Source organism: Epinephelus fuscoguttatus, linkage group LG7, assembly GCF_011397635.1.
Source record: "Epinephelus fuscoguttatus linkage group LG7, E.fuscoguttatus.final_Chr_v1".
Lineage (NCBI taxonomy): Eukaryota > Metazoa > Chordata > Actinopteri > Perciformes > Serranidae > Epinephelus > Epinephelus fuscoguttatus.
The window spans coordinates 41,815,371-41,839,744 of NC_064758.1; the positions used below are offsets into that span (position 1 = coordinate 41,815,371).

A 24,374-nucleotide genomic window follows, 5' to 3' on the forward strand; every position below is an offset into this window, starting at 1 on the left:
CTGTCTCTCAGATTAACTCATATCACAGTGGTGCCTGGACAGCGTGACGTGTGTGGTTGTGCTGCTGCCGTGGTCCTGCCAGATGCCTCCTGCTGCTGCTGTTATCATTAGTCATACTTCTATTGCACATATGACTATTGTCACACATGTATACTGCCAGATATTAATACATACTTTCAACATATTGTACCGCAGTAACCAGAACTATAACTATAATATTATTACTTTCAATAATGTTGTTGTAAGCTACTGTCATTACCTGCATCTCTCTCTCTCTCTCTCTCTCTCTCTCTCTCTCTCTGTCTCATTGTGTCATGTGGATTACTGTTAATTTATCATGTTGATCTGTTCTGTACGACATCTATTGCACGTCTGTCCGTCCTGGAAGAGGGATCCCTCCTCAGTTGCTCTTCCTGAGGTTTCTACCGTTTTTTTTTTTTGCCCGTTAAAGGGTTTTTTTGGGGAGTTTTTCCTGATCCGCTGTGAGGGTCATAAGGACAGAGGGATGTCGTATGCTGTAAAGCCCTGTGAGGCAAATTGTGATTTGTGATATTGGGCTTTATAAATAAAATTGATTGATTGATTGATTGATTGATTATACATTTGGAACTTTATTTTTCATAAAGCCTGCGTTCACCAGTTGATACTGGGGGTGAAAAAGGTGACAAAGATGTGAACCCCCGAGTGGAGTCAGGGGAATGACCACCCCCAAAAGAAAGCTTTTTTTTTTTTTTTTTTAATATCAGCTTAAAAATTTGGATTTACGGTCAGTAATCAGTTTTAGCATGAGGATATTGGGTGCTGCAGGGATGAATGTTTTTGTTGGCTGACCTGTAAGTTAGTGTCACCCTGCTTCTCTCAACAGAACACATAACTTGCAGAGTTGAGCTAGCCTGGTTCCAGACCATAGACCCCGCCCACTCAACTGAGAAGGCTTGCATCTCTGGTCTGGCATACTGCTATGAATTTGCGATTTATCTTGTCCAAACGATGGACGGACCAATGAACACCGGGGGTGGGGGCGGGTCTAGCGATTAGCCAATCAGTGCCACGCTGATGTCAAGCTGTACGCCGGTGGGTAACTGGTGAGGATAGCAACAATGGCGACCGCTACAGATCCTACAGACCACATTAACGATGCTATCGAGGTATTTCGCCACTACTCACGTTAATGGAGGACCAAATTAAGGAAGCTGCTAAACTGGATTTAACGGCGATGCAGCTGGGCGTGCACGACGACGGAGACATTTTAAATGGGCAATGCTCGCTTGTTTTCGGCACCCCCGAGACATGGATACTAATGACGTCAGATTCTGGGTGAGTCATTGATCTCTACTGATTGGTTAGGGAAAAATCAAATTCCCTCCCCCTTGTAAATCACCTTCAATGGAAGCCATGTCAGACTGAAGGTTCTAAGAGCTTCAGTCTGACACTCAGGCTAGTGTTGGGCAGTAACGCGTTACAGTAACGCCGTTAGTTTTGGCAGTAACTAATACTGTAACGCGTTAGTTTTTAAATTCAGTAACTCGTTACCGTTACCAAACGCTGCATTACTCCGTTATTTTTGGCCAGATTTTAAAACGGCGCGCAGCATGCAGTACTCCTTCACAAACTGAACTTCCTTTTCACTAAAACATTTTAGCCCTAAACAATAAAAGATAGTCAAGTCAGATAGAGGTATATGAACAGTTCTTACCAGAGCATCTTAATGAAACACGCCTCTCACCATCTCTGAAGTCACTGTCGACCTGCTGGCCTCACCACAGTGATGTAACGTTACATTAAGCGGTAGCTTCTGTAGATTTTTAGTCCCAGTAACGTTACATCCAGTGACGTGATACCCGTTGTTATCCCGAGGAAGCTTCCTATACCGTTCAGTTGTTTTGTAAAGTTGTAGTCTAACAGTCCCTTGGTTAAACTCCATCCGCTGTCTCTTAGGCGATGTAGCTACGAGCCAATACAGTTAGGAAATGTTTTGGGCTGCAGGGCTGAGTTTCAGTTTCCCAAAACATGATCTAAAAACATGATGAACTAAAAAGTTACTTTTCTCAGTAACACATTATTTTTTGGTTTAAATAACTGAGTTACTAACTGAGTTACTTTTTAATGCATGGAAGGTAAAGTTTTTTGCAGTTCATTACAAATCCAGTGCCGGGCGATGTTCTCTAGCTTAATGAAGGGTTTCCTGAGGAGCACAGATCTGACATGTCTGAGTCAAAGTGTAAAATACAGTCATTGCTTTTATTTCACACATAATAACCATAAACATTATTTAGCTCTTTACATACTGCTGCCAGGGTGCGCCATGTGAAAATATTAGGAATAGATGACTACTGAATTACTTAGTTTTTGTTAGCACTGCTTGTTCTAATAACTACATTACTCTTAAAGTAGTATTGCTGCACTACTGCACAGACAATCTGACTGCTCAAAAGTCAATTTTGCATTATCGTATGGACGGAGATCATTTGTTAAACAAAGGTCATGAGGACAGAATTTCTTCTTTTTTTCAAATGGAGGGGGAAAAAATCTGCAAGGAGAAGTGAAGTTTATCTGTGGTCATCAAGAGAAAACTAGAGAGAGGAATGCTCGCATCAACAGATAAAGACTTGCCAGTGAGTGTGGGAGTGTGTGTTTGTGTTCGAGTGTGAAGGTATGAGACAGAGTGTGTGTGTGTGTGTGTGTGTGTGTATGCTGCATATATGTTGGTATGCATGTGTCTGTGTCACACACAGAATTACTCCCAAACACACACATATCAGGTTACAGTGAACTGTGGAAAAAGACCAGACACACACACACACACTACACAACTGTCCATGTGTAGTGCGTGTGTGTTGGTTTCCTTTAGGAACTGAGTGTTGGGAGTATCAACACAGAGAGTCAACAGCAGCAGCTCCGTCTGTCTGTCTGTGCTCAGTTCATGTTCACCTTCAGTTCAACAATCAAACTCAAGATCTGGATTAAATTAAACGTGCTGTGTTTCCATCTGACACAGATCCTCATCAGACACTGTCAAACAAGCATCACAGTGCAGGACGAGCTGTATATATAGACTCACACTCCTTCATCATACAGGTGATTGTGATCTGATGATTGAGAGTCAAGTTGGACCAATCAGAGCAGAGCTGGACGACACTGTGTGAGACTCACACACATGACAGAGCGTCTAAAGGAACTAAGGAAGATCAATATTATACAGGGATATATCATTAGAAAAATAAACTAATATATGCCTGTACAATATTGATCTTTATGTTTCTATTTCCTTTTTACTGAGGCGTGCTGTGTGGCCCATGTGGCTGTAAGTCAACTCTGATTGGTCCAGCTGCAGAGCAGATTGACTCGATCATGCAGATCACGATCACCTGTGTGATGACTGGTTGTGTCTGTATATAGGGTTCTTAAAGCTTAAGGGCAGAGCAGATTTAAGACTATTTTAAAGACCTTTTTAATGCCACTATAGACATTTAGGACAAATTCTACAGTAACCAAAATTAGAGGAAGAAATATACGAATCCACATCAATTACTCATTAAATCAGCTGTCATTTCCTGACCTGGAAAGGTTTAATCATGCTTTTGTATTCCCGCGCCTCGACTACTGACGTCACAAGCCAGAAACTCCCTGTCTACCTGTCAAAACTGAAAACAGAGTGTCTGAAAATCTTCACTCTGGATTGAGCTTTAGCAAATGTCTGTTGTTAGTCACCTGTGTGGACAAAATGCCAAAATAAATAAGCTACATTTTCAAACCTCTGAACAGCCTCTGTTAGATCAAGATGTTGTACAGTTAAAATTGCTGCAAACTTTTAATACAGCACGGGGGTGTTTTGTTTGATTCTTGCTTCTTTTCTACCAATAATATTTAGGGCTGTTTACATTAAGAATTCATGTTATAAAAAACAACAAAAACAAAAAGTCTGAATCTTTTTAAACTCCGAAGTATTGACATCCATATCAACATGTTGGTTGGTTGGGTTGGCAAAGTAGTACAAAGTAAGTATTAAATTAGTATAAATAGTACGAGACACTTGTACTGATGAGAAATAAAGTCAGACTGTTGCGAGGAAAAAGAAAATCAGACACAAACACTGAACAAACAAAGCGGCGTCTCGTTGGATGTTCAAGGGTTTCCGTTTATATATGTACAATTAAAATCACAGTTTTAACAAAATATAAAATAAATAACATTAACAATACTAAGATAAATGCATTCTGAGTGACCAGTCTGGTAAAGACCGAGGCATCTCTTTTTTTAAAATCTGTTGTTTCTGCCTCCGCAGACAACTACAAACATTTGTTTTCCTCAAACTACATTTCTCATGAAGCACTGGGTGTAAGCATCCCATCTCACATAACATCTGTTTTTCTATATAGATTTTTTTTTATTAGTTGTTTTTCATTAATATATCTATATATATTTTTTTGCACCTGGGATTTCCTCCCACCCCCCTTCCTGAATCGACCAACCACAGTTCAGCCCTGCAGCCTCCTGCAGCCAATCAGGAGCAGGCGTCCGAGTGGGCGACAGACAGTGGTGAGGTCAAAGGTGAGAGGTCACAGAGGCAGAGGTCAGCAGCAGCAGTGCCCAGGTAGGCCACCCTGGTGTGTGTGTGTGTGTGTGTTTATTTGTATTACTATACTATACAGGTTTAAAACTTTCACTCTTTAACTTCTTTGTTTCTTCCTGACCAGTAAAACTTTAAACTAAAATGTTAGCATCTGATTGGCTGACGAACATGTAAGCATTAACCCAAAATTAGTTCTTTGGCCAATCACAGTGGAGTATCTAATATGGGGCCGGTGCAGAGGTTGCGTTAATCGCTGACTGATATTTTTTAACACTAACTGAAAAATCTAAAGGTTGTCTGTCATTCTGAGAAGCGAGCGATCTACTGTAACTTTATGTAATTCACACTCCTGTCCAGATGGTGGCGTGTAGTCTCATGTACATGACTTTAGCCAGAGAGGTTACCTCTTTGCTTTAGCTATCGCATCAGTAAGCTAAATTGCTACACTGCAAAATGTCAAAGCCGGAAGTTGAACCAGTTAGCATGAGCTCGCACAGCATTGGCAACTAACATCCAACATCCAACACCGAGCCGTTAAACCTAACAAACACACCGACTCTGACATGGTTCGACTCTGTTGTTAAATCTGTTAATAAATGTTGGGTAGTATTAGCTGTGTGTTGCCGACAGTTAGCCCGGTCACTGTGTGTGAGCTAACGGACTTTCACAAACTGTACCAAGTGTGGAGCTCGCACTCTCGCAGCAGTCTCACTGTAAACAGAGCAAGAACAGGGCAAGAACAGGGCAAGAACAGGCTGAGGGAATTAATATGCTGCGTACAGCTTTACAATGAAATACGCTTTCAGATAAGTCATGTTCAGCCACACCTCAAACAGTCGCAATTGATTACTTGTGTTACCAAATCTCTGGAGCCCAAAAATGAGCAAAAACAGGAACTGATGCAGTGGAGGATGACGGACAAGCAGGTAACACTGAGAACGTACATCAGTCGGCAGCGGATACAATATGAGTCTAAGTGATATCAGATTATGACAGTCTTTACGACCCTGTCCTTCAAAATGACGGGCAACGAGAAATACTAACGCAACTCTGGACAGGTGTGTTGCGATGACGAACAACTTGTGCAGACTTTACGCTTAACACAAAAGACTTGATTAAGTCAAGTGTGACTGTAATCTGCATGTTGATGTGAGACGCCGGTACTTTTTTCGTATGCCCAAGATGAATTTCTCTTGAGAGACAATAAAGATCAATCTTAATCTTAAGTCATTTTCGGCTTGTGAATCCTCGTGCCTGGAACAATATGGCAAGAATAAAGTTAGCTTAGTGACGAGGAGCGCCACTGAGGCATTTTCAAATTAAGAAAACAAGATGGCTGCAGCTGGTGTGGAACTTTCTGTTGAAGTATTTTAAAATTCTGATGGCAAAACAGCCACACTCACTCACAGACATGCTAACGCTTCTCCATCTCAGCTCATCTCTGCACGCTGTTTTCTGTTTGCGTTGCTCAGCGCTACATCACGTGTCATCGCTCTGATTGTTTGCAGGTCGATCCAATTGTGTCCTGAGACATTTTGATCTACGGCTGTTGACAACACCTCTTGGAAACTGTGATGAACTGAGAGGTTCCAGACTAACTCACATTTACAAACTGGTGTTGGTGCCAGGGTAATAAAATTCTGAAATACTACAAAATGAACCTGCGGGGACTTTGGTCGACTCAGTCAGATCTCGCTGAGGGTTTATAGTTTGGAAAGGAAGGAAGGAAACATCCCCTGAAGTATAGTAACACAAATTTTGTAAATGTCTGCATGTGTGTGTTTTTCCAAACTCCAGTGTTTTATTGCACCTGTGTGTGGTGTCTGTGGTGTTGTGTCGGGTGGGGATCAGTACAGTCTCAGAGGAATCCTCCTCTTCTTGCAAAAAATCCAGGAAGGGGAGAGAGTGGGAGAAACCAACAAAACAAAACAAACAAAAAATCAACAAAATTAAAATGTTCCATATAGTTTTCTCTTAAAAAATAGACGTCTTGTCTGTTTGTAAATCAGTAGTCGGAAGGAAGTGACATCCATCCATTTGTCCGTTTGTTTATCACAGGAGTAAAATGATTGATCCAGCAAACAAGAGTGGATAAATAAACAACAAAAATAAGAAACTTTTTTTGCCGTTGGCGAGGGATGGGGGGAGCACCCTGTGTTTTCCAGTTGAAAGAGAGAAAAGGAAGAGAGAAAGAGAGGGAGTGAGACAGCATCCATCTTTTTCTTTTGCCTTTCCATCAGTCTCGGAGTAGAGAACCGCAGGATGAAAAACAAGGTGATGAGGTGGGCGGAGGTCAGAGGCATCCACCTTTGATTGGCTCGGAAAGGTGATAGGATGGTCATGAGCAGAGGGAGGGGCGGATTGGTAAGAATCTACTAAGAATCCATGGCACAGGTGAATATTTGTCCCCTTGAAATGCATCAAAATCTCCCACGTAATCATGTGCATCGCCTTATGTCCCAAAGAAATACTGCAACATCGCCTCCTTCTCTGTTCAGGAGTCACTGAGGTGAAACACAGGAGAAAAGTGATGTGATGAGGGAGGAGGAGGGTTTGAAGGTAGAAAATTAGTTGAAAGAATCAATAGCGGGATAGAAGTGGATGATAAGTGTTGAGCCATTTTAGTGGTCAGGAAGGAAGCCTTAAAATCAAACTGATACCAATAGTCCGGTCAATCTGACTTGAAAATGGGCCCAACCTAGGAGAAATGGCAATAGGAATGTTTCGTACTTTTTATTGGTTCTAATTGTTCTAAAACCCTCCTGCTTTAGGATTTAGTTACGTAATACATATTTTTTCCTCTCACCTGTATTGCAGATATCAGCTGTAGAGATGTCTGCCTTCTCTCCAATATAATGGAACTAGATGTCACTCAGCTTGTGGTGTTCAAAGCGCCAATAAAACACATTTGAATGACTCAACAGAAATGTCTCTTTCCAGAAACTGTGACCCGGGAACTCAAGATAATCCACAGACCTTGTTGTGAGCAGTTTCAGGTAGGAACTATTTTCTTCACAGCTACACTGAAGAGGACGTCATTAATGTTGACATCTCACACTATCATGAGCACAAGACTCTTGTCTATAAGAAGATGTCATGGATGTATTCAGAAACCTACATACAGCATTGGCCCGTTTATTCCTTTGAAAGTTGCTCCGTGGTGTATGAAGCCGAAAAAGCTGTATTTCAGCAGTACGAAATTACCTGGACGATCGGCGCCCATAGAGCAGAGGCACTGGAGACTTAGGGCCTGTCCCAATACCCCCCCTTAGCCCTACCCCTTGGTCCTACCCCTACAATTGCGCGTTCCCGCAAGGGGTAGTGGTCTCCCAATTCCTTTTTGCGTGTAGGGGTAGGGGGCATAACGAGGGGTAGTGGGTATGAAACTAGCCCTTCAGAGCGAGGGATTTCAGATGCTGACTTGCCAGCAAGGTGTAGACGTTGCCATGACTACCACCAAGCAGGAGACGGGGAAAAAAGTTCATACATAGCTAACGTTACGGTCGTCTAGCTAGCTCGCGCTATCTGGCGTCTGACATCTGTCCTGTTCTGCAAAATTATCGGATTTTTCACATTACGATAACACGCCAGCTAGAATAACTATGGTGCCTCGTGATGTTAGCTGGTTAGCTAGCTAGCAGAAGTCCCCTGTCGTCTGTCGTTCATCATACGAAGCATGATGAACACAGCAAACACGATCGGTAGGATGAACTCAACCGGAGACTCCATCATAGATGCCGGTTGGAAATGTAGATGGCTCGCAGCTTCCTGTTTAAAATAGGTGAACGTAACCGACGCGGTGACGTAGTGAGTGGTGTCCCAATTCCTAGGGAATGATTTCAACCCCTACCCCTCGTTGCTTCATTCCGAGGGCCAAGGGGTAGTGGGCAATGGCTTGGGGTAGGGCCAAGGGCTAAGGGGTAGTGGACAAGGGGGGGTATTGGGATTGGGCCTCAGAGCTGCAGAGCACAGCCAGTTTAGTGCTCTGTTAACGTGAATTGGGATAAATTAATTTAATTTTGCGGCTCATTTAAACTTTCGAAATGGTCTGGGGCTGAATGGATTAAATCCTGATAGTGGAATCAGTTATTCTGAGGGGGCTGTGACACTCGAAAAACAAGTATCCACTGATTTACAGATGTCCCTTTCCCAATGTAAGTCTATGGGAAAAGTCTTTTTGGGCCCTTTGGCATCACTTAACTGACCCGACAAAAACTGGAGTACCAATGTTTGGCCACTATGGAAATTGGCTTCAGAGCCCAGTGCACTTCCTGGGGCCTGGTAGATGTAGTTAGTGGGTGTAGTTTGGTAGAAAGAAAAAAGTTAAGATGAAACTGCTGACAACAAGCTCTGTGGATTATCTTGAGTAACCAGGTCATGATTTCTGGATAGAGACATTGATGTTGAGTTTTTCAGATGTATTTTTAGGGTGTTTTGAGCACCACAAGCCGAGTGCCTTCTAGTTCCATTATAATAGAGAGAAGGCAGGTGTTTCAGAGGCTTTTCCATCCTGAAAATATCATATTGTGGAGTTTTTAGGTTTTTATAGGTATAAAATGGTACGTTCAGTGTTTTGGATATTATTCAAATGACGCAAACTTCAGGTTTTTGTAGCTATTACCAGACAAATATTTTCAATTATTTGTTAGTTTTTAGTTGTAATTTGCCTGAATTTCTCAAGTACAGAAGACAGAAGTCTACTGGAGTGAAGAGACGAGAGGAGGAAACAGCAGAGGAGGGGAGGTCTTGGCAGCAGTAGTAAAAGTTGAAGATATGGAGTGGAAAAAACAACACATGAGAAGACAGTCTTGGCAGTAGTCGGAGAGATTTGTGATTCTGAGAAAGTGAACTGAGGAGGAGTCTGGTAATTTTTGGGTAGTTCTGTACTGGGAGGGAGGAGTGTGCTGGAGAAGTCATGAAATGGTCTGGCATCAATCCTGTGAGCGCAGGACGATTAGAGGAGGAGATGTGGGACTAGGATTCAGAGGAGGTACGTGAGCCGCCGTGCAAGAGCGACTTGTAGATGTTGGAGGAGAGGAATCGTGGGTAGGAGTCCCTGTGCATCAGCGTGTAGATCTGTAGCTGGGCGTCTTCGAACGCGTGAGGCGTCGGGTCCTGCATCTTCCTGTTGATCACCTCTCGAACCCGGGCGTCCAGACTCACCTGGAGGGAAATACAGTTTAGTTAAGTGAAATAAGAAGACGCCATGAGGCTTGGGTCGTGTCACAGTGTTACAACACATCAGCGTATTTAGAGATCCAGACTGTATGATTATCATTGCCATCAAAAATACAGTTCTTTTTTATAGCCGGCCAAATGTTAGCTCTGTAGTTTTGTCAAGAACTAACTTCCATAGGACCATAAATACAAACAGTTAACAGCACTGGAACACACACACACACACACACACACACACACACACAAAATCACTCACAGTGGCCCCACAGTCACTGCTCCAGCAGATATTTATAGTACAACAAGCTTTCTCTTATGTTTTCACTCTGCTCTTATTTAGGAAAGACACACACACACACACACACACATGCACACACACATACGCACACGAAAAGAGATAGGCATTCTACCAAGGTCAGACACGCAGACAGACAGCCAGGCATGCATTTTCTCTGCCAAACTCACACGTCTAGATATCTCTGTATTTTAGTGCGTGTGTGTGTGTGTGTGTGTGTGTGTGTCTATAAAAAGCCTCTATTGCCAGAAGGTGATGGGAGCAGCAATTTATAGCTTCCTGTAAAAACACTGTACACACACACACACACACACACACACACACACACACTAACACACATGCAGACAACAGCACATACAAACACACCAGTGTCTAAACATGCCAACACACACGCGCACATGCGTAGACACACACACACACTGGTGATGGAGCCTGACAAGCAAAGCCTCCAGCGCTCATACTAAATAAAGCAACCACTGTGAAACACTCTCTCTCTCTCTCACACACACACACACACACACACACACACACAGTCAGCCAGTTGAAAAATAGCAGTTAAACAGCCGACAATGCTTTGCCCATTTCTCACCAGAAAAACTTGAACACATTCAGTGTGTGTGTGTGTGTGTGTGTGTGTGTGTGTGTGCCACTTGGTCAATTAGCAGGGCTTGCATTTCAGGTGGGTATTGGTGTGAGCACTGAGCATGTGCACAGTAGCTGACAAATCAAAACCTTGAAATGTGCAACGTGCAACAAGAATTACGTAAAGATAAAGAAGTGGAGACATTTAACAGAGGCTGCAGTGTTATTTACATTCTTTGTAATCTGCCAATTATATTTTAATCATTTCATCCATTCACCCATTTTCAACCACTTTTCTGAAGCCAGGTTGCAGGGGTTCACAGCAACGCTTTCCAGCTACTCCTGGGGGACCCAAAGGCGCTCCCACAGGGGACGAGATATGCATGTTCTGGGTCTGCCCCGGGGCCTCCTACCAGTAGGACATGCCTGGAACACCTCCAGCAGGAGGCACCCAGGGGGATCCTGATCAGATGCCCGAACCACCTCAACTGACCCCTTTCAACCCGAAGGAGCAGCGGCTCTACTCCGAGCTCCCTCCGGATGTCTGAGTTTCTTACCCTATCTGTAAAGCTGAGCCCAGATACCCTTCACCCTTTGGCCGCTTGTATCTGCGACCTCATTCCATAGCTCATGACCATAGGTGAGGGTTGGGACGTAGAGTAGGTATGAGGCCCCGGGGCAGACCCAGGAACATGCTGGAGGGATTACATATCTCGTCTGGCCTGGGAACACCTTGAGAAGAGAGGCTGGAGAAACAGGCCTCTGGAAAACCTTTGCTCAGCCTGCTGCCCCCACGACCAGGCTTCAGGTAAGCAGTTGAAAATGGACAGATAGATGGAGTATGTAACTGTTAGCTCACTACTTTGATTTAGCTGCCACCCTGCAGTTACTGTGAGGAACCCCTAAAGGCTGCGGACCCCCTGTTGAAGACCCAGACTCTGGTAATACTTATCAGCAGTTATACTCTGGGGACCTTGAATAATAAATACAGTAAATCTGATGTAAATAGTTGCTGATATCGTACTGTGAATCAAAATGTTCGACAGACTGACAAACCAGCTGACAGTAGGACACAGATGAAGCAACAACCACACTGGAAAACAAAATGCATCATCCAGATCTTACGTAAGAAGACATTTTCTAAACACTGTAGTTACCTAAATTAAATTCATCTTATTTCTGAGACACAAGAACAGACCTCGAGCAATGTCCGCCTGATGGTTCAACATCCTGAAGTGATTTACAAGCAGTAATCTCTTGGAATTTAAACAATGACACAAGCCTTTAATCCGTGTCCACAGTCTAAAACCTTTAAGGGACTCCCCCCACAAAAATAGAAGAGTAGGAAGCCTGTGTTACTTTATTTAATTGGATTTAATGGGGAAAGGGGAAGTGATCTCTAGACTGTGATGTGGCCTAGTTGCTGAATTCAAGTAATTTAAGGGACATTCAAAGTTTAGTGCTCAGCTTCCAGAGAGCTCTGTGAGCTACTTCATGAAATCAAACCAAACCTAAAAGATAAAAACAGTCTTTCAAACATTTTTGTTTGAGACAGAGGTGTAACCGCAGTAAGCCAACAGCTTTCTCACCTCTTTTGGCGACAATATTGAAATGTAATCCTCATAGATGGAGCGCGCTTTCTCCTCAATGGCGGTCTTGTTGATTTCCTGTTTGAGGTCTTCGCAGGCCAACCAGAACAGCATGTTTTCCTCGCTGTACTCAGTCCGCAAGAACTCCCGAAAAACATTCCGACCTGCTGGGTTCCTCATCAGCTTGTCGAAGGACTGAGCCCACATCCGCATCTCTTCCGTTGTGGGTTTGGTGCTGAGGACGGAAGAGCGGAGAGATACTTCATTTATTTGTTTGCTTACTCATTAATTGAGTTGATGAACAACAATCATGGTTTTGAAGCTTATACCCTGCACATAGCTCACTGATTAAAAAAAGAATTACTATCTCACTCGGCATTACACTTTCTTTCTGATTACTCCAGTCAATTTTGGAGTGGATCCAAGTTTCGGGGCGAATACACCAATTATTTATCACAAACATTGCGAGATCGGGCATTTGGCCTTGGCTCCTTGGATCCTGCATTCATGAGTAACCTAAACTAAAAGTAGAAAGCACTCAATAGAGTAAACACCTCCAACCAAGCTGCACTGTCCTCTGAACACTGTATATTGTGTTGAAGTAGTAATAAAGGTCCTCCAACTCTGTACCAAAATACGTAGTGACAGGAAATCAGACGTTTGACTTTTTTTGTACAGAACTTAATGGTCCCCAGAAGGTGAATCCTAACGACTACCGATCTACCACCTCCAGTGGGTCAAGCGCCATAACAGGTGCATGTTTAATGCCACCATTGGATATGCCAACATGTTTAACATTGCCAGGGCTCAACAGTAAGGACTGCCAATCGTCACATCAGGCTAGTAAATCTAGCAACTCAAAAAAGTAATTGAACACATCGCTTTTTCCGGAGCTGAAGATGGAAGTTGCTAAGGAGTGAGCCATCTCACTTCCTTCTCATCTTTTTTGAGAGTTGCACATATGCAACCATGCACAAAATGACAGTGGGTAAGAACAAAGTTTGAGCTGAAAGTGAGTATTTCAATTATCCTGGAAACAGGAGTTTTGTCGGATGGTGTCAGAGGATGTAGGCAAAACTCCAACTATGTATTTCACAGTTTGCCACAAGTTTCAGAGCAATGTGGATAAAACAGTGTCAAAAGACTAACTTAAGGCTTTGTGGTTATTTGATAACAGCAAATAAATGAAACAGTTTTTCATGGGGCAAGTAAAAATTGACTTCAGACAAATAGATTTCCAGGCAGGCAAGTGAAAAAAAAAAAATACAATTACTGCCCTGCGGTTGTATGCCTTTCCACAACAGTCAAGTTTCCCTTACAGTTTACATCTATGTATGTGAAAACATGGATGCTTTAACAGGTAAAAGTAGCACGCACATGCCCAAAAAAAATTTTATGCTAGGTGCTGGACCAAAAGGTAAGTATGAAATAAAAAGATAAAGTCCGCACACCAGAAGCTGCTCCTTGCATGGACCCCAATGATGAAGGGCAGGGGCCCGAAACGTTACAACAATGCACGTTTCGGGCCCCTGCCCTTCATCATCGTCTGATGAAGGGCAAGGGCCCGAAACGTTACAACAATGCATGAATAAATTGTGCAAGGAGCAACTTCTGGTGTGCGGACTTTATCTTTTTATTTCAAAACATGGATGCTTCACAGACATCTCCCCCCAACACGTCAAGGTGGACACCCAAGATTAGTGTCACCAATTCAGTATCGGATCAAACGCTTCCTCTTCTGTTCTTGAGTTATAACTTTGAGTAATGGCCAGAAAAGTGCTTTATGCAGCATATTATGATGTCACAGTGAAGTTTACCTTTGACCTTTTGGATATCAAATGTCATCACTTCATTATTTTATCCTGTTAGACATTTGTGTGAATTTTTGTTATAATTTGTGTGAGAATTCTGGAGTTGTGGCCAAAAACGTGTTTTGTGAGGTCACACTGACCTTGACCTTTGAGTGCCAAATTCTAATCAGTTTATTCTTCAGTACAAGTGGACGTTGGTGCCAAATTTAAAGAAATTCCCTTTAAGATGTGACACCACGTTCAGAAAAATGAGACAGGCAAGGTCACAGTGACCTTGACCTTCGGACACCAAATAAACACCAGTTTATTCCCTGGTACAAGTGGACGTTGTTGCCAAATTTAAAGAAATTCCCTCAAGATGTTCTGGAGATACTGAGTTCAGAAAAAGGAGACAGACATGGTCACAGTGACCTTGGCCTTTGACCACAAAAATCTAATCATTTCATCAGAGAGTCAAAGTTGATGTTTGTGCCAAATTTGAAGAAATTCCTTCACCATGTTCTTGGGATATTGTGTTCACGAGACTGGGACGGACAGATGGACAACCTGAAATCGTAATGCCTCTGGCTATGGCTATTGCAAGTGTGGAGGCATAAAAATATAAATGATGAACCCTGATTACATACAAACTAAATGTCTGTAGGTAGCATGTGCTACACGCTTGGTGCTACATATGAGAAGATAAACATTAAACAAAAACACATCAACATGCAGATGACGGACTGTACGGACATCAGCATCCTATATATTATCAGCATTCTACACCCATCCAAAAATATTGTTTTCTAGCATAATGAATATTACAGCTTGTAACTGCACGGCTGTCAACTTTTGGTTTTATTTTGCATGAAGAACAGAAAATATAAAAAAAATCCTGACTTTAAAAGCCTGATCATTGTTCTTTGTGCCTCACCTCTGAGAAGTTTATCACAATCTTTTACACATTTTAAACCAACCAAAATGAGTTTGTGTTCCTGCTGCAGACTCACCAAGCTTCACAGTTTGGTATGGTTTCCATCTTGGTGTCCTGTGATATTCTCTTCCTCCTCCTCCGCCTCCGTCTCTCCTCTTCATTCCTGACAGTGAGACTGACATGATGAAAACGCTCTCAGGCAGGAAACACACACACACACACACACACTAAACCACAGCTGACAGAAGAGTAATTGCTCTCATAACTATAAACACATGTACGATCACCTACTACCCCATTTAATGACAACACTAACCACAGTTATGTTAACAGCAGGGTGAAGCAGCAGCTACAGGTGTCTACACCTTCAGTGTGTGTGTGTGTGTGTGTGTGTGTGTGTGTGTGTAACAGAGAGACAGAGAGCTATAAATAATGAGTTTCCCTGTGGGAACTATAGAGACCTAATCACTGCACAGCTACTGTCTGACTAATGTCTGGAGACTCGGTGTGTGTAATAGTGAGCAGGTCCACTGAACTCCTGTGTGTCTTATCCTTAGTTATGCTTATGGCACGGAGGGTCACACAGACGTGAGCTGACACAAAACAAAGGAAACCCAAACTGTTGGAGGCAGCGTATAGACACTAACTACAGCATGGTTCTTCACCCAACTGCGTCTGTGTGGTTAGAAATGGCTGAATGTGCACAAACAGGCAAAAACCCTCCATAAGGGACACCTGTCACCTGTTGAACTGCTCCTTCACACAAATAGCTAATCAGCCAATCACGTGGCAGCATCTCAATGTAGTCATGTAGACATGGTGAAGACGAGCTGCTGAAGTTCAAACTGAGCATCAGAATGATGAAGAAAGGTGATTTAAGTGACTTTGAACGTGGCATGGTTGTTGGTGCCAGACGGGCTGGTCTGAGTATTTACTGGGATTTTCAGCACAACCATCTCTAGGGTTTACAGAGGATGGTCCCAAAAAGAGAAAATATCCAGTGAGCCAAAATGCCTTGTTGATGCCAGAGGTCAGAGGAGAATGGCCAGACTGGTTCAAGATGATAGAAAGGCAACAGGAAGTCAAATAAGCACTGGTTCCAACCAAGGTGTGCAGAAGAGCATCTCTGAAGCAACAACACCTTGTCCAACCTTGAAGCAGATGGGCTACAGCAGCAGAAGACCACACCAGGTGCCACTCCTGTCAGCTAACAACAGGAAACTGAGGCTACAGTTCACACGGGTTTTCTCACCAAAACTGGACAATAGAAGATTGGAAAAACCACATTCAGATGGAAGCATGGATCCATCCTGCCTTGTATCAACGCTTCAGGCTGCTGCTGCTGGTGGTGTAATGGTGTGGGGGAGATTTTCTTAGTACCAGCTGAGCATGGTTTAAACACCACAGCCTACCTGAGTATTGTTGCTGAGCGTGTCCATCCCTTTATGACCACAGTGTACCCATCTTCTGATGGCTACTTCCAGCAGGATAACGCACCATGTCACAAAGCTCACATCATCTCAAACATGACAATGAGTTCACTGTACTCCAATGGCCTCCACAGTCACCAGATCTCAGTCCAATAGAGCACCTTTGGGATGTGCTGGAACGGGAGATTCTCATCATGGATGTGCAGCCGACAAATCTGCAGCAACTGTGTGATGTCATCATGTCAATATGGACCAAAGTCTCCGAGGAATGTTTCCAGCAGCTTGTTGAGTCTGTGACACCAAGAATTAAAAAGGGAGTCCAACCTGGTAGTAGCAAGGTGTACCTAATAAAGTGGTCGATAACTGTATGTGCCGAGCCACACTGGGATTAAACAACAAATAGCTGTGGAGTTCATATCAGACTGGTGTGCCACAGTATTCCTGGAGACTCTCACTATACTTCAGGGCCATCAGTACAAACACACTCCAAGCTTGTGCATCAGAGGACAACAGTTCCCATGAGTAAATGTCCTCTGGTCATCACAGAATATTCTTCACTGACCTGAATGTAAAGCTAAGACCTGTGCAGCCAGCAAACAAACACCTCCAAACACGAAAGGCTCCTCCAGAGCTGACCTGTACCTACTAAAAAAATATAACTATGAGTCAATACTTTGGTGGCCGGAGGCACACTAAGTGGAAACCACAGGAACTGTGATTGGTCAGCTTGGGCTGCTTGTGCTTCCTCCTGCAAGTCTCTGATGCTGATCGAGATTGTTGCAAGCTGAGACGAGATAACACAACTTCAAGCCTCACTCAGTAACCTGCTCCTGTTGAGTAACATTTGACACTTTTTGTGATCAAGCAAAGTCAGTTCTACTGCAGCCTGTCTGCACCCTGTGACCTCCACTCTGTATCACAGGGAATAGAAACATGATGACTTGTGCTTTAATGAGTGCACAGCAACAGTCTCCTGTTCAGGAGAGAGATGAGAGACGATGTTAAGAACTAAAAACACACGTGTGCAATGGATGCATCTGCAGCAGGACGGCTGTAACACCAAACACAACCATGATCCACCTTTAACAGAAACAGAAACTCAGCTTTACTCACACAGATTACAAGTACTCCTGACACACACTGCTGAAGTTTGACTGACTGAATGGTCAAGTTGTTAAGTCATGAGGTATACTGCACCAGTGATAAGGCAGCTGTGTGTTATGTCTTAAACAGCTGTGTTAACAGGACCACAGTCCTTCCAAAGAGCCGGCCTGCCAGTGTGTGTCTGATTACATAAGAGGCGCACATGTGTGCAAATGTTGGTTTGTGTGTGTGTGTGTGTGTCCTACCATGAGCAGCTGCAACAGCAGCACCAGCAGAAGCAGCAGGCGTTGGGCCGCTGGGAATTCTGGGTAGTGGTAACGCCCCGCCCCCCTCCTGCCCCGCTCAGTGCTGAGGTCTCGCTGCGACCTCCCCCCATGGCCAGCTCGCCCCCTCGCTCGGCCGGGATCGGACCTGTGTACTGCAGAGACACAGAGAGACAAAGAGACAGATACTGTCATTTACACTGGTGAGAGACGCATTCATGCCCTTTAGTTGCTTGAGTAAACGTATCTACAGTACACTGCAATGTTCATAAATACTCAAAATTTGAAACCCCACTTCAGCCATCAATAAAGGTGCTTGTCTATTATCATATATTAAATTGAGTGACTGTTAATACTGACGCATCAGTGCATAAGTGTCCCAGGCAATCCAAGGTGCAACTACTGTATCTTTAACTACTTTTTAAGTAGATCAGTGGTTCCCAACCTCTGGGTCTGACCCCTTCCAAGGGTCACAGGATCAATTTGGAGGGTCATGAGAGGATGGATGGGGTATGAAAGAAAGAAAAGTTTTGCTCCACAAATTTGGACCAACTTTTTGCAATGTTAACTAAATATTTTGTGAAATAATCAGGGTTCCCATGAGAAGTGTAAATCACACGTTTCATCACAAAAATAGGGGGTCAACAGACAGTTAAAGTTAGGACTTTTTAAGACCTTTTTAATGCCTCCTTATTGGTCTATGAGCATCATGTGATACTAGTGACGTTTCTATGGTCATGAAACGCAGCACGAGATTCTGATTTAGTAAAACAAGGAACAAATTTCGTGTAATCTCAGACATGTTTTGGGATTTATGGGAACAATAGCCAAAACAATGTATATTCAAAACGCTGCTGAAACATTCCGGTAATTCCAAAACCTTTCCAGGCCTGGAAAACAGTTTTTCTTATTTTATAACTTCTTCAGGAATTTCATAACCATGGGAACCCTGAATAATGTTTTATTTTACCTCTCTGGGCCTTGAACAGTTACTGGAGGGTTAATGTGGAACAGCTAACAATTCATTGACATCTGGAATGCAGAGGTCGCGTTAACCGGATATTCTCGGTCATTGACTGGTTTTTTACAACAATGACCGGAAAATCTGAAGGCCGTCGGCCATTTTGACCGGTTGCAATTACCACCCCTGCCCACTTGGCAGCGGAGTGCACAGTCAGTGGTTTAAGTGGCTGCCGTTTTCACACTGCAGAGAAAAAGTCATTCATCTCCTTCATGTAGCGCTGTTGACATAACGCCCTGGACACACCGGACGCATTAGTGCCCAGAAGTCCTGCGAGTGTACTCGCAGGCGCTTGACTGTCCACACAGGCAGCGCATTTCTCCTGCGCTCTCTGCGCCGGTTAAACATCGACTCCACTCGTCTGTTCCCATCAGTACTTGTTTTTTCACATCAACAGGTCATTTTAAACATGGTTAAGTCCATATTTCAATCGTTTTTTATAACGTAATAAGTTAATGACAATTTGTCATTGCATGTCCATGTATTGAGCGTGTTGGATAAACACTGAACGAGTAGGGCATATTGTTCTGACCATTTTATTTATGTAGTTATGTCTGTAGGCTCGGTGACACAAAATTAAAATTGTAATGAAGTGATTATGGTATTGAAAAATGTGTTCGGTTATGCACTGTTGTGTTATTTTAAATTATAAACGCGGTATTTTCTCCTCACGTTCCTCAGTGCGAGCTGTTATTTTATTTTGAAAATTGGCCGGATTCTCTCATCTTTTCTGTGTCTGACTTCCTGTTTGGTACGATCTGCTCTATCCAGCTTGACAGAAGCGCTCGCAGCACAGGTGTGTGGATGTCTGTTCTTTTCGTTCATGTCCTTATTAATGCACACTTTATAACTTGCTTGCTTTATTAAAAACGAACGAATGAAAACTAAATGTCTTTGAATATCTTTATTATCATTTAAAAATGAAAATTAAAATGACTGGTAAAAATAGATTATGACTGGATTTTTATGACCCTGTCAGTCAAAATGACCAGTGACGAAAAAGTCAAGCGCAACGTCTGCTGGAACGTGACGTGAGAAAATGTTTTGTTTAGAGTCAAAAATCGAAAAGGTTGAGAAACACTGGTTTAACTTTGAATAATGCATTTTATAATTTCATTAAATGTATTTTTATGCAAGATGTATATGTTGAAACATTAGCACAATTTCAGAAACCCCACAAGAGAATCCCAAAGAAGCCAGTCACCTTCTAGCTGCATTTTTTGCATTTGCAGAGCTGAGATGGACCCTACCATACTGCAGGTCTGCTAATAACAGGTCAAACACAAAGAAACAGAGCCACATTCAGTGACATGAGGGAAAAAAGAAGAACTTTTAACTTGTTTCTGATGTTCCAACACCACCGGTGTGAGACAGAAGCTAAAAATTGTCCTCACGTGATCATCTCTGTTTACAGTAATCATTCAAGGTAGCACAGTTAATATGTGTGTGTCAGTGTTTTCAAATGCTACACAACAGGTTTGCCTTTAGAGATGAGTGAAGATTATGAGATCACAATGAAGGATCTGAAGTCACATTGTGACAGAATAAACTGTTGTTGGCTGTTTTTTTTTTCTTCATTATAAACCGTTTATTTAATTAACTCCTATGGCGACACTGGTCTCTATCCTGGCAGACAGTCTTTACACACTGATAAGGAAGTTCTGACTCTGTGAATCACACATTACAATTTGAGACGGGGGGGAGAGAAAAAAGCAGAGAATGGAAAAGAAAGAGAGGTTTGTCAGTTAAATGAAGAAGCACGGGCACATGTCAGTGACTTGAAGGCTCAGTTATGAGCTCCTCTCTGCAGCATAGCCTGCTCTGAGTTCTCACAAAAAAGGACGAAGCATCATAGAGCTGCTGATTTAGATTAAGATGTTCAAAAAAGAACTGTTGGCAAAAATAATGATTCAGACTTTGACGACATTCTCATCAGCATTTGATTTTTTCTTTCGGTGAGTGAGACGTTGAAGGGGGGAGAAACTAAGACGGAAAAAAAGAAACACCAGAGGCGGCAGGGTTATCTGATGGGAGACCGCGAGAAAAGGAGGAATAAATACAGGGACTAGGAGAGAAAGACAAAGAGCTAAAAGGGGGAGAGATGTTAAACGGTGCCAAGAAAGAGATCACAGAGTAAAAGAGGAAGAGGCAAACAAGAGATTTACAAATTTAGAGAGGGCATGGAAGAAGAGAGACAGAGCCAGAGAGAGAGACACCATGCAGAATAGAGGAAGTGAAAGAGAGCGACTATGGAGACAGAGGGGGCAATGTGATGCATCATGTGATTGAGCTGTGATCACACACACAAATACACACAAAGAAGATCACACAAACATAAACACAGGTTTCTCAACTTTGGGTTCTGGACTACAGTCCCTGAGCTCCTGGATCTACTGACATGCAGATGATGCTGCTGGAGTTGCATCGACATTTAAAGGCTTAAACATCCAGCATATATTCTATTTAAAGCTCCCTCCATCCGCCAGAGAACGTAACGGCACTCCGAGCTCAGAGTCAGTTTGTAATCTCAGGACGTCTGGCCCAGAAAGGGTTAAGAATCACAGCCACGGGGCAAATGTATACACACTGTACATTCAAACACAGTAACACATGTATGAGCACATCGTGTACATCATGTACTCGCAGACATATGCACGAAAGGACAGCAAATATACACACATACATAATGAAATAGCACACAGGGACATCCATATGCACACATAAAGGTGCATTCATATGTACAAAGAAAAGTACGCAAATACACACACACACACACACACACAGACTCAGTGTGTGTGTGTGTGCAGATAATTCCATGTCGATGCTATCATCATTAGATTGGGTACGTTTGTTATTTTTCCATTTCTCTAAAATGGTGAAACTACAGCTCAGCTAACATTAGCCTCCAGCTGTCGACTCGTCTGTGTGTCTGTCTGCCAGCTCAGGGACAGAAGTGGGCTGCTGACCTGTGTGTGTGTGTGTGTGTGTGTGTGTTTGATGCCAACACTCCAGAGAGCGGGTGAATGTGGCAGAATGGTCAGTGATGTTGGTCACACTGTAGATTAGTGAATGAAAGAAGTAACCACGACAAAAAAATCTATTTAGTGCAGACTGATGAAGACACTGTCATTTGAATTATAAAATAATTTTACTATTTATTTTATTTACTACATGGTCTTCCACAGTTTGAGGTTTGACTAGAGCTCAATTACATCATCTCCCCTCTGCCCTCTTCTTCTGCAGTGGTTTCATGGCAGCAGACTGGAGAATTAGCTCACCAACTCTTGATCTCGATGTGATCAGCTCCTAATATCTGCACACTGGTAATGGATGGAAATTAGGAATGTTAACAATTAGCCATTAATCGGTTAACTGCAGAGAATATTAGGGGAGAATATAAGGGGTTTGGCTGCTCAAAATTAGGTAGCTTACTTATCGGAGACAGAGGGTGGTACCATGTTTCCACAGCAACACTGTTCTGGTTACCAGCGGTAATGAATGACCGACGACCATTGCTAATGTTAGCTAACTGGAGTGAACCAGGTGGGCACCGTGTTTTCGCATGCTAACACGCAAGCCCTCTGTCTGTCAGCAAAGCCAACCAAAAAAAAAATAAGTATTTGATAAACCTAAAGTAAAAAACAGGCAGGCAGGGCCCCCTTCTGCCACCGTAGCCGGAGTACTGCAGTATGATGGTAACCACAAAAGCAGTACCGCAGCTCATGTTTACTGCGGTAAGTTACCGTCACCGCGAATACCGCCCAGCCCTAATTTACATCACAAAACATTAACATGTCACCACCTCTTAGCAGATAGCACTTTAAAACGGGCACTAAAGCTCAGAGTCAGTAGAGAGCAAACGAAATGCAAAAGTCTCTTCTGTTTCACATCATTTTGTAGGGATGCGCCATATTGGATTTTGTTTCTGATATCCCATATGCTGATATGTAACTCATTTGACTGATAACCGATACCATGACGATATATCCACTTTTTCCCCACCTAATTTTAGAGATCATCAAGTCTCTTCTGGATTGGAATTAACATCATATTATGTATGCATACGCTTATCATGATGGCCCACCAGCAGATGGAGACATGAAATATAATACTTTGTTTTGTGCAAGTTAAGAAAAAGCATGTTGGCTGATTCAGATATTTCATTTTAAAGCCAATATCGGCCGATACTAATGACATGCTGATATCACTGTGCATCTCTATCATTTTGCCTTTTTTTTTTGATCCTAAAAATTAACCAGTTAGTTAAAGGTTAATGGTTGTTGGGTTATCAAAAGCAAATTAACCAAAATTGCCATCCCTAATGTAAACGCACACTTGATTCAAATTTTCTTCTCTTGAAACTTAGTTTTAAAAATACCTCAATTATATCCTCAAATTTAGGTCTGTCTAATATGGACAGACGAACCAAGTGATCATGTTTTAGCTTTTCCTAAGACTGTAAGCCTTTATGATGAATCCATGGATGTAACATCAAAGCTGGATACTCTGCTTCATACACGAATTTCCCCACCCAGTACATAGATAGATGTGATGAGTGAACATAGACAGTACATAGATTTTTTATGCTTTGGAAAAGTTTTGCACCAAAGCTTTGTGGTCTGTGGGGGAAACACTTCTGGTCTCCAGTACTGTGGTTGGCCACTGGGACAAACTGGCAGGCTGACACACCACGTTGTATCCGGCTCTCTTGTTACAAAACCCTCTGAGACACACCTGCTGGTGGATCAGAGGCTAACTCAGAAAAGTGGGCGGGGCTTGAGGTCTGTATGGTGACCATAATACTGCCTGAAGAAAAGAAACTTTACTGCAAAATCTGACGTTTTTCTCTGTTAATGTGTGTTGGAGCAGGCAGCCTGTGGTGCTGCTGGCAGGTGTGCAGAGTGTGTGTGTGTGTGTGTGTGTGTGCGTGAGAGTACTCGCTGCTGAACAATCACACACCCTCAGAAACACACACCCATCCACCCACCCACTGCACCGATGCCACTGTTTACCTGCACCATCAGGACAAAGACAGGAACACTCCTTTCTTCTCTTTTATCACCCGTCACATCTTTTATAGCACAGAGCTATCACACTTCTGCCTCTGTGTGTGTGTGTGTGTGTGTGTGTGTGTGTGTGTGTGTGTGTGTGTGTGTGAGAAAGAGAGCAAGTCAGTACAAAAAGTGTGTGCAAAAATTCATGTTCTCTGGAGGTAATGACTGAAAATGAGAGGGTTCATTACAAGTTTAGAGAGAAGGGCAGACATAGGAAAGAAAGAAAGAAAGAAAGAAAGAAAGAAAGAAAGAAAGAAAGAAAGAAAGAAAGAAAGAAAGAAAGAGTCTACACAGAAAAGACATGAAGAGAGAGAAGCTAATGTGCACAGTTCTGAGCAGATGTCTCACTTCCTCTTGTTCCACGTGAATTTCAGTGTGTGTGTGTGTGTGTGTGTGTGTGTGTATGCGTGGGTGGGTGAGTGTGTGTGTGTTTAACAGGATTCGGGTCGGAGCGTTAATCTGATTAAACTGGATGACATTAGGAAGCCTAGAAACCACACACACGCGTGCACACACACACATACTCGAGGTAGTTCACTTCCTTCTCATCTTAACTCCATCTCT

At 42.9% G+C, this 24,374-nt stretch overlaps 1 protein-coding gene across 3 annotated transcripts in view; it reads right to left on the minus strand.

Annotated features, from left to right (window-relative positions):
• Window positions 1-2,196: 2,196 nt before the first annotated feature.
• The window catches only part of rgs19 (regulator of G protein signaling 19), a 56,416-nt gene continuing 34,238 nt past the window's right edge, over window positions 2,197-24,374 (minus strand). For 2 of the 3 annotated variants that reach the window (XM_049580431.1, XM_049580433.1), the window contains exons 2-5: window positions 17,718-17,890; window positions 15,015-15,101; window positions 12,215-12,449; window positions 2,198-9,736 (exon numbers count right to left, since the gene is read on the minus strand). In XM_049580431.1, the coding sequence (XP_049436388.1) occupies window positions 9,548-9,736; window positions 12,215-12,449; window positions 15,015-15,101; window positions 17,718-17,890 (684 nt within the window). In that variant the 3' untranslated portion in view covers window positions 2,198-9,547. Of the gene's footprint in view, window positions 9,737-12,214; window positions 12,450-15,014; window positions 15,102-17,717; window positions 17,891-24,374 lie in introns of all 3 variants that reach the window. The other variant, XM_049580432.1, reaches the window with a different exon arrangement.